The sequence below is a fragment of the Neodiprion lecontei genome, chromosome 7 (assembly GCF_021901455.1).
Source record: "Neodiprion lecontei isolate iyNeoLeco1 chromosome 7, iyNeoLeco1.1, whole genome shotgun sequence".
NCBI lineage: Eukaryota > Metazoa > Arthropoda > Insecta > Hymenoptera > Diprionidae > Neodiprion > Neodiprion lecontei.
This window is the reverse complement of record NC_060266.1, coordinates 20,868,242-20,878,625: the sequence shown is the minus strand read 5'-3', so window position 1 is coordinate 20,878,625 and position 10,384 is coordinate 20,868,242. Positions and strand designations below refer to the sequence as shown.

Genomic DNA, 10,384 nt, shown 5'->3' with positions numbered 1-10,384 from the left:
TTGAAAAGTGAGCTCTCCCCATCCTGGTCGACAATGACTTAACCATTTAGGAAGAAACGACCACTCCCGATTCCGTCTCTCGTCAGAACCAAACTACGCGATTCTGTACCCAAAATGGTAAAACCTCACATTCTGAAAGGGGTCATCCATTAATTACGTCACACGCAAAAGTGGCGGAAGGGGGTCCGCAAAGTATGACAAGCCGTGACAAGGAGTGACGGGGGTGGAGGTCATAAGCTTCGTGATGTCACATCTGGTCTAAGATAATAATACAACTGAATATGGCCACGGGTGAAACGATCGGTGAACAAGTATGTTATTTTCAAGCTTAAAATTGTTTGTATGTATTTACATTTTTCTGGTACGTGTCACTTTATTTAACCACGCTCTATGGTTCGACGAATAATATCTTGACACTTCCAATGTTTCCATCCCCATTCAAAAATACAACGAATTGGGTGCTATTTCAGTAATAAATATAATATGAAGGAATGGTTTGAAAGACCATGGACAGAGAACGGTTACCTTTTTTTCAACCAAAAACAATGCAAGATTGTACATTTCATTTTATTGATTTCGAGTACCTATTTATTTTCTGAAAACGTACAAATTGTTACTTTACTTGATAATCTTGAACAGTAATGATTATATTAGGAGTGCTATTTTAATCAAGTTCTAAATCAAAACTTGTCAAATGAGTTCCATCGTAACAGGAAGACGGTGAAAGAGGGGGAGGGGGGTTACATTAATGCGGTTACTCGTGACAGGGACGAGAGGAGGGTCAGGAACCATAAAATTTGTATGATGTAATTTATGGATGGCTCCTAAATTTCGCTGAAGTCCTTACAATCCAGGGACGAATAGAGTATACTTTGATGCCAATACAATATTCAAGCTCTGCCGATTTAACGATGGAATATTTCACTCATTTTTCCGGACAGTCGAGTATCCGCATCGAAGAAGTGAATAAAGCTGCAGCTTTCACGTGAGTACACATCGTGGTGACTTTCTCCGGGAAATTGTGACGCGTCCCTTCAACATCCCGCGTGTTTACCGCGGTCTCAATAAACGAGAACTGTGTCCACACACACACGCACACACGCACGCACGCACACTCAAGTTCCGTAGTCCGACAACGGTACCGAAGGTATGGACTGCAAACCGGCTACATCCAGTACCTACGATACTGTTGTAGAATTGTGACTCGCGTACATATCGATGCGCATGAAGTTAGGTACGTGAAGGGCATGGAATGCGCCCACGGACTTAAATATAGACGAAGGTCAAACGGCGAAGGTGGAATGTCGAACGCTTTGGTTGAAGCGCGTCGTCGAACCGAGAGAATTGGTTAGGTTGAATGGTGGAAAAGGGATTTGGAGTATCTTTGAACTCTGTTTTTCACTGCCTCTTATATCCTTCCGCAACACTTGGAACTCCACTCTGATCCTGGTTGCACTTTAGAGGGTCATCGGTTGGATGAAAAGTGCGATACCTGGAATACGAAGAGGTTCCAGAGTCGGTCCTTCATTCCGGCTAATAATAACTTCGACAGTGGTATTTTTCCGCGAACCTTGTGTCTCGGGAATGAAAGCTGAAAGAGGAAAGAACTAGAACAGGAGGAAACTCGGGCTGTGATATTTCGTGGCTTCGACTGATCGTTTTCGCAATTTCACCGCCGCTGCAGTTCCAATAAATCGCCACCGATCTAGTGCATGCCAGCTGTCGCAGATACCACCTCGTATATTAGATTGCGGAACAGGAAAAGCTCTGGCTTGCGACTAAAACCTCTTAGATTCTTATTCGAGAAGTCAAAGGGCCGATACTCCCACCGTTTTACGCGTCGATCCGATTTGCCTGCAACTTTTCTCTCGAAGCGCATTTTCCGACCGTCTGCTAAGAACTTCAATCCCATGCACTTAACTCGCTTCCAGTAGAAATTTTAATGGATAACTGTTCGTGCCTCGAGCTAATCAGTTTCAACTATAAACTGTCGAGTTAGGTATAAGTTTTATACTGCGCAGCTTTTCGTCCAGGCTCACCGAGCAGTTATGCAGTGCAACTCAACTTAGTCAGTCAAGCTAATGATCCTCGTTTATTCGGCACTATTTGCGATAAATATCCGTGCATGTACTTAAAATGCCTTCTGGCTCTTTCGTACTTCCGCATGATACGCTTGATGATCTTAGTGACGAACATTACACTCGGTGACGATTTGACCCAGATAATTGCACACCAGAAATCAGAGGCTTAATTAAACGGTACAACCTCTTGCCGCGAATCGATTCATTTTCGACCCGAATATCATTTTCCAATTTTCGATTGACGTATACTTCAGATATCAAAATGGTAAAATAAAATTTTGAAAACTGTCACATCTTGTCAATTTTAACAGAAAATTTTTTCATCATTACAGAATGTTTTGTAATCTGTTGGCTCTGCTTGATAATGGTGGAAAAAAAATTAAAAAAACTTTCCAACAGATGCTATTTATTTATTTTACAAACTTGAAACCAAGTGAGTCCGACACTACAGAGATCCAAACGGTTTGAAAAATCGATTCAAAATCAGTTTAAGAACGTGACGAAACACAATAGTGCGTAACAAATTGCGAAATCGATGATCATCGTACGCGGATGGAGAAAAACCGCGTTCGACGGATGAACGAACCTCGGCGTGAAATTGCAGCTTGAAGCGTGAGTTGGTCTTTGACGGAGAAAAACCTTGATAAAAAGTAACGAATAAGAGAAGAAAATAAAACCGGAAAAGAGAAACGTGGATGTTTTTGCGAGCAGGTGATGCACGCCGACTGCACTGTTCCTTCCTATCTAGCCGAACGTAGAGTCGGCAATGAAAGGTTCTCTCTGTGAAAGAGCCAGCCACACGTAGAGAGAGGTAAAAGGTGAGTAGAGGTAGATCCTCCGGAGGCAGAGGGTAGGGAACGCGAAACCTCGGCCTTGACGGCAGTCTGCCTTCGACTCTCGCGCAAGCCGGACTGCGGCTACCTCGTCACTGTGCCGAAGGTCCACGTGCGAAGTGACGAGCCATGTAAACAACCGGGTGTCAAACTCCGAGGAAAGGCAGTTTATCTTCGTCGAGAACTTCCGTTTATCGTCGACGTAACGTCGGCGTCATGTGCCGATGCAGCGGCGCGGATTCCGCAAGTGTTCAACGAAAATTTAGAGGAAAATCCGTACTGCATATCCGGTCGCGAAATGTCCGGACTATCGAAACGCAACCTTGTGTCACCAGATGCTACGTACGAAACGTTTCACTCGAACGCCTGCCCGCATCGTAGGTTAGTCTTGGAAGCCTGGATTGGGAGTTTGATGAAAGCTGCATTTAAAGCTGCTTTTATTCAGATGTTTAGAATTGTGGAATTTTTAGTCTACCACTAGAAGTACAGTTTTTATCTGAATCCGTCAGGGTTTCGATCTGTTTTGTTTTAAAATAACGAAACCTTACACAGGGTGAGAAAAAAGTATGGAAACTTCTAGGAAACATCGCAGGGTTTGGTGGAAGAAAAAAATTAAATAAAAAATTATCAATGTTAAATCCCAAGTAATTTTTGACAAGGGATTCAATGGTAACCATTGATTTGACTTTGAACCTCATCTTCAAGATCGTTTTGAGATCAACTTTGACCTTCAACATGTTATCCCCCATTTTTTGTGTCAGAATTGAAAAGAGCGGGGAATTTTACGTTTCTTCCGAACTTTTCCTGCTTCCTCATCCTGTATATTGAATAATACATGATTATTTGAACGTGACCATGAGATACTTTTGAATATTGCATAAACCAGTGAAAAGACTTCTCGAGCCAAAATTCTCTGTTCCATTGGAGTCTTCGATTGCGATTCACTTACAGCGGCGGGAAATGTCGAAAAATGGGGTATCGCGTTTTGGTATCGTCGCATAACGAGCTTGAAATACGTTACATCGAACTGTCGTGGGCTGAGATCCATGGTCCATTTATGGACCGAGAGGATCGAGGATTGCGTAAACTTTGGATTAGCGTGGGTGAGGCGATGCCCACGGTAAGAGAGAAAGAGAAACAGAACGAGAGAGGTTGAAAACCGCGTGGGCATTTGGTACAGTTGGCGTGATCCGTGTGGGATGTCGCGAGATTACGTCTTCAACATCAGCCCGAGAGCTCGTCCGTCGTTTGTACATTAACGTTAAAAGACACAATCACGTCACCGGTTAGCCAGATGAGCTCTCATTCCCGTTAGTGAATCCGGACCGTAATTCGAACCGGAAATTCCCTTCGCAGCTTCGGACTTTGACCAATCGCTAACAATTTCCTTGTTGCATTTCATTCGCAGGAACTTTGACGGCGAACGGATGACCAAGCGAGTCTCCCTTTGGGCGGGACCAAGAGGGACGAGCGAGCTGTTTGTCTGTGAATAGCAAACGAAGAGATTGTCCGAGAGACAATATAATGCCGGTCCCCGGTACAAGGAGATTATGCAGATTCGGCCTCGCCGCGGTTCTAGTCACCGCTATCTACGCCCTCGCCTTCGTCGACCTGCCGCCCCAGCTCCAAGAACCCTTACCCGACCCGCCATCCACCCTCGGTAAGCAGATTTATCCATATTGTTTTAATTGGGCCGAGAGTCGACACTCACCTAATACACGGGCTCGATCAACACTCCAACGCACATTATCGAGCCACGCTGAAATAACAGCGCCGCCTTGTCCAACCCCGAGGTTAAATTCCCTCGAATCAATTATCCGGAAGTAGGACATCGGGACTTGAACGATTTTTCTATTCTTCGTGTCTTTTGGTACTGCAGTGTTCAGCTTAGCATTGAATTACTGTCCTTTCGAACAGTAGATCATTGCATTATAATTGCACGAGTTAAAGCAATTTGGGTTTGAGCAAGATGGAGGAAGCGAATCGATTTAGTGGCCCGGAATTCGTTGTTTGGAGTCTTTTGTCTGCGATTCAAGGTTCCGTTCACGAAGACTACGCAAGGATACCGAACTCAAATGGGTGTATTGACGAAACTTGTCACAGCAATCGTACACATTGGGTTCATTTTTAGTACCATTACCATCGCTAGTGTTCCCTTTGCAACGAAGTGTCATTGGTTGCAGGGATGTCCAAGATCGACTAATTTATGACCTTGCAATGTGATTCGTAGAAAATTATCACTGCCACTTGATACTCAATCCACTGTCTTCGGTGCATCTTATTCCAGACAGCTATTTGTTTACATGGAGTTCGGTCTCCTTGGGTAGTCTCCATGGTTCCGTTTTCCGTTATTTCCCTCTGGATTCGTATTTCCTTTTCCCAGATGATGAAACCAGCTACTTTGGTCGAGAGCAATACTCGACATTCCAGGTGTTCCGGTCTTGTTATAAACTGCCGCGAGATCAATCTCGCGCCGTGTACGTGAACGTATCATTCAGCTTGGTCATTTTGACGTTAATTGCGTCTCTTCGTCGTCACCAGTACCCACGAGTTGTGCAGATGGTTGTCGGAAAGAATTTCCACCTCGGGTTTTGCAGGGTGTGGAGAGAGAGAAAGAGAGAAAGAGATAGAAAGAGAGTTATGCGTGTCGTGAAAAGACTGTATTACACACATTAACTCAAAGGCGGAGTGAAAGAACTGCGGTGCAAAACCGCGGTCTCTCAAGACAAATTGGCGCGCGCGTCAAAAAATTTTAATGTCGAGTAGTTGTTGAATGAACGTCGAGTATAATATTCGCGTCAGACGAGAGGAGATTGATATCGTTCGAGAGAGCCGTTACTCGTTTTGAGAAATTACTCCTCGACACTCCTGAACGTCAGTATGTATAATACGCGATACAGTCCGGGGTCGTAATTTCGTCTGGGAAAGTAGAAACTAGATCCTCGTTGTCTGGGAGAATCGAGTTGCGGCCGAAGGCGTGCATTATGCATTAAAAATTCACCCCGCGTAAGCCTGAACACTCATCTAACCGCAATTGCTAGTCGAAGAGTAGCTGAGCGTTGTGTTCGCAATAAATTATCATCCGATCGTGGATGACCTAGTGCTTATTAGCATTGTTGATACATAAGTTTGCTATCGGACTACCAAGTCTCAACTTCATTATTACGGCACCATGAAAACCGTTGGGAATCGATAATGAACGGTCAAAGAACTGGAACACTTTCAAGCGGACCTCTCATTTCATTGTATCCATATCATTTGCTGAAGCAGATGTACGGAATAAAATTCGAACTCGTTTAAACACTCTCCTTGATCTCGGTGTTTCAGTCCTTTGCTTCTCAATATTTCCCTGGGAAAATTTCCTGAAGTCGAGGCAAGCATAATCGACCATCCAATGAAAATGCGAGATCTGTACTGGGTTAAAATCCCGCGTCATTCACTCTGTGAGTTCCATTGTTCGGCTCGTTTTACTCGAGTAATCTGGGTGCCCGCAATCGGTTGACTGGCGGTTCGACACTCACTATCTTTTGCTCGAAAACAAACTACCCGTTTCATGATACGAAAGTGTTCAAATTAGCAAGGCGAAATAGTGTTCACCAAGGTAAGTGTACCAGTTATTACCACGTTTAGACCGAATTATTGACCCTTTCATTTTTCAACGTTATGAATCTACAGCACAAATTGTGAATTTCTCTACGACTAAATCCAGTTGCTAGAGGGTTAGACACTACAAATTTATTTTTCGGTCATTTTAGAACTGAAGATCAAACAGATACAACCGGAAAAGTTCAATAATTGGGGCAGGGTTAATAACCGCTACACTTACCTTATATTCTCGATATTTTGGGTTGAGAGGGATTGGTCGGGTTGGTAATCATCAGTCGTTGAAGTATTCGGAACCCAGTGAAAATCTATGGGAACCGTCACTCGATCTGGTGGCACTTTGAACCCGCACTTTCCGTCGATTCGACAATAGCCAACGTCGAGGGGGAGAAACTTCAATGATAATGATGATTATCAGCTAGTAGCGAATAAGTCCGTAGAGGCAATTAGTGTTCCCGATTAAGAGCCGGCTCGCGGAACAGAGAGGATGAAATGATTGACTCGGACGGCCGGAAGCTGCATATGTAAAAAGTGAAACTGGAGTGAAGCTAGGCGCGTCGGTCGGCCGCAGGTCTGCAATTAATCTTGAGAGAGAACTCGTTCTCAAAGCCCCATCACACAGCGTATTGGCATATCATTAGGGACTCCACCTCCTCGCCAGGACTCGAGTCTATCGTCGATTGCGCTGGGAGGCTACCAGCATTTGGACCTACTGGTCCCAGGACAGCTGGCCTCGTCTTGACGCCCAGCTCACCTTGGAGTGTGTACACGCACCAGCCTCACTGACCACTGACCTTATTCCAGGCGGAGAGCCTCCGGGCACCCAAAGCGTCGTCGCCTATTCCTGGGCCCGCAGACTGGCCCTCGACTACCGACCCTCAACCGACTGTCCCACCGGCCCCAGCCTCTCGCTCCGGGGCCTTCCATCGCCATCGGCGTCGCCCAATTGGCTCGAGACTCTCGATGGTCAGCTCTTCCTATTCAGTGCTCACCTCGACCAGCGAGTCACTGCCTACCCTAACCTCAGGGTCATTGCTGTCAGGAGCAGGCCCCTGGAGAACTTGATCTACTGCACGGTTTGGTGAGTAGATTTGTGCGCCTCGCTATGGGTACAGTGTGTGAGTTTAAGAACTTGTTAAATTTTCTGTAGTTCGACCGCTCCGGCGATTCTTGAAGGGTGGTCACGCTTTGTTGGGGTTCATTTGGCATACTGGTATTGGTACATGAAGGTTGGTGAATGAGTAACGATTAGGAGCAGGAGAAATGTACGTGGTATTATTTTTAGTACAAGTCTTGGAACTTGATAAATGGCCTGTATAGTTGTTTACGTTTCTACACCTTCCGTAGGTGAAAGAATTCTTGATGAGTCTGCATGATTCGAGTTATCATGATATAGTCCGTAATGGAGAACATAAAAAAAGGTACTTCAAGAAACCCTTGGTTATCTTTGAAATTGAAAATTCTAATGTTATTACAGTAGGTATTTTTCTTTAACACACCTTTGATTCTCGAATCATTGTCAAAGTATCTGGTTCGGACATCGGTCATTCCAGTTCCTGCGAAATTAGAATAGAATGTGTACATGGTAAACAATGTTGGTGTCAAAACTGACCAAAACTGGCCGGTGTGGACCATTGATATAGGATACCTATCTTTCGTAGTGAATTCCGAAATTTCACACCAAACAGTGTTGGACTGACAGTATACAGTGTTGAAGTGACACCAAATTATACTCTTCAAAAGTCGACACTGGAGTCTCTCTTACAGCTTACCAAATTTAACCAAAATCATGTAAACGGTTCCAATGTATCGTGTGAAAAGTATTTCGATTAATTTCAGAGCCAAGTTCAACAATTAAACTATAAGTATCTTTCAGTTGTACCATAATAGTTGGTTATTTGCGAACCTTTTCTTATCGACAGAAGGTATTCAAATTAACTTGTGAATCAAAATGAAAAAGGTGAGCATCCCTCTTAAGAATACAATCATCTATTCGGGTGATTCATTTTATTTCACAGCAATTTTTCGAGTCACAGCTTAGAAAAGAAGTTAACAAACGAACCACCCTTACGTCTGTCTATCACAAGTCCGTATCGAATTTCTTTTTCTTTCAGGCTAGATGAGGATGGCCAGTTGCGTACGGTGTCAATGGAGGCCCTGGTCTCTGATATCTGGCTGGACCAGTGGGGCGGTGTATCGGAGACGTACACGGGCGTGCTGATCACGTGTCCACTGCCCCGTAATTCGTCTCCGCGTCCGATTCGAGTGACGGTGGTGGGATCGGCGTGCGCCGGGGAAGTTAGTCAGAGCGTTGGGGTGCGTTTGAGGGAAGAGCGGGAGAAGGACCGGGGTCGACGATTCACGGTATGCGTGAAGGGACTGGACTTCGAGGAGGACGTTTCGGCGAAGCTGGTATCGTTTGTCGAGCTTAACCGAATCCTGGGCGCGGAAAGGATCTACTTCTACGTCTTTCACGTCCACGAGAACGTTTTGCGGGCTCTGCGTGTCTTCGAAAGATCGAACGTCGTCCGGTGGGCGAACCTTACACTGCCTGGAAGCCTGCCGAACGAGGTGGAGCACCGACGAAGACTTCTGGAAGGTGACGTGTGGCTCAAACGGCGGTTGGAACTGGTCCCCTACAACCACTGCTTCTACGACAGTCTCCAGGAGGCCGATTTCGTCGTTCCTCTCGACCTGGACGAGGCCATTGTTCCCGCCCACGTCGATAGCTGGGCTCGGCTGATCGAGGACGAAGAGAAGCGGCTCGGCGCCGCCTTCCGCGACTTCGCTTCGTACGCCGTCCGCAACGCTTACTTCTTCACGGAGCTTCAGCCGGCCTCGCCGCGCAGTGGCGCCCCCTACCTAGACACGCGACGCGCAGGCGCCGTCTCACCAGAGGGCGACGCCGTCAAAAGCTTCGTTTCGACGCGGCGCGCACTTACCGTCCACAATCACTACGCCCTCGACACTCTCCGACCCGCCACGAGGCGCGCCCATCATTTTTCACCCTGCGATGTTCTCAAGCATCATCACAGGCTGTGCGACGACAGACACTTGGACTGTGATTCACTGATGCGCGACGTTACCACGGATTATTCCGCAACGAGGTTTGCGAGCGAACTTGTTAACAGGACCGAAACCATACTCGGTTATCTTAATATGCTTTGATTCGTTCGGGACACGCTCGTTGTGGCAAAATCATTGTTCCATACGTTGATTGACATTTTTTTTTTTTTTCTTTTCAATAAAATCGTAAGATACATTAACGAAATTCAAACTTGCGATTTTCGAGCCGAACGTTGACATCTTTCAGAAAATTCTCTCCGCTGCGACACAAAAATTAAAAAGCTTTGAAATTTTATGAACCGTTCTATTTGCTACTGGTTTTTATGCTCTTTTTCCCCATCTCCTCCTGTTCGTTCGTATGATATAAATATTTAATACAACGTCACTCCAGAAAAAGTTATAATCCCGTGTATGTGTGTGTGTATGTTTTTTCTCTGTCTTCTACTTTCATTCCACTACTTTGAACAATTTCAGAAACAACAACGTTATATCTAGATACAGACTTCATTATGAAAATACCTTGGTAAAGTTTTTCTCTGAAAGTTACTCGTACGAGTATATCTTTTCAGAAAAATGTCAGTTAAAATTCCTCGGAAATATTCTTTCAGCTACGATTTTCGGGGAATATTTCTGCAAAAAACTCAGCATTCTTCTTTTTCCTTATTTAAAAAACTAAGGAAAGAAATTCGCTGCAATTGCTCCTCAAAGTTTGATAATTCAAAAAAATTTTGACCGTCTCTTAATGTTCTTACTGATTTATAACTTGATCGATGAAAATTTCTGCAATAGAATTTTCGCAGG

General features: G+C 44.9%; 1 protein-coding gene across 2 annotated transcripts; it reads left to right on the top strand.

Moving 5' to 3' along the window:
* Window positions 1–2,969: 2,969 nt before the first annotated feature.
* Window positions 2,970–9,878, top strand: LOC107225102. Of its 2 annotated transcripts, none has more exons than XM_015665439.2 (4): window positions 2,970–3,295; window positions 4,323–4,574; window positions 7,322–7,598; window positions 8,632–9,878. In XM_015665439.2, the coding sequence occupies exons 2-4, from the start codon at window positions 4,439–4,441 to the stop codon at window positions 9,683–9,685; spliced, it is 1,467 nt and encodes a 488-aa protein (XP_015520925.1). In that variant the 5' UTR covers window positions 2,970–3,295; window positions 4,323–4,438; the 3' UTR covers window positions 9,686–9,878. The 2 variants fall into 2 exon arrangements, with proteins under 2 accessions (XP_015520925.1, XP_046601229.1); XM_046745273.1 differs by lacking the exon at window positions 2,970–3,295 and adding an exon at window positions 4,112–4,224.
* Window positions 9,879–10,384: the final 506 nt, after the last annotated feature.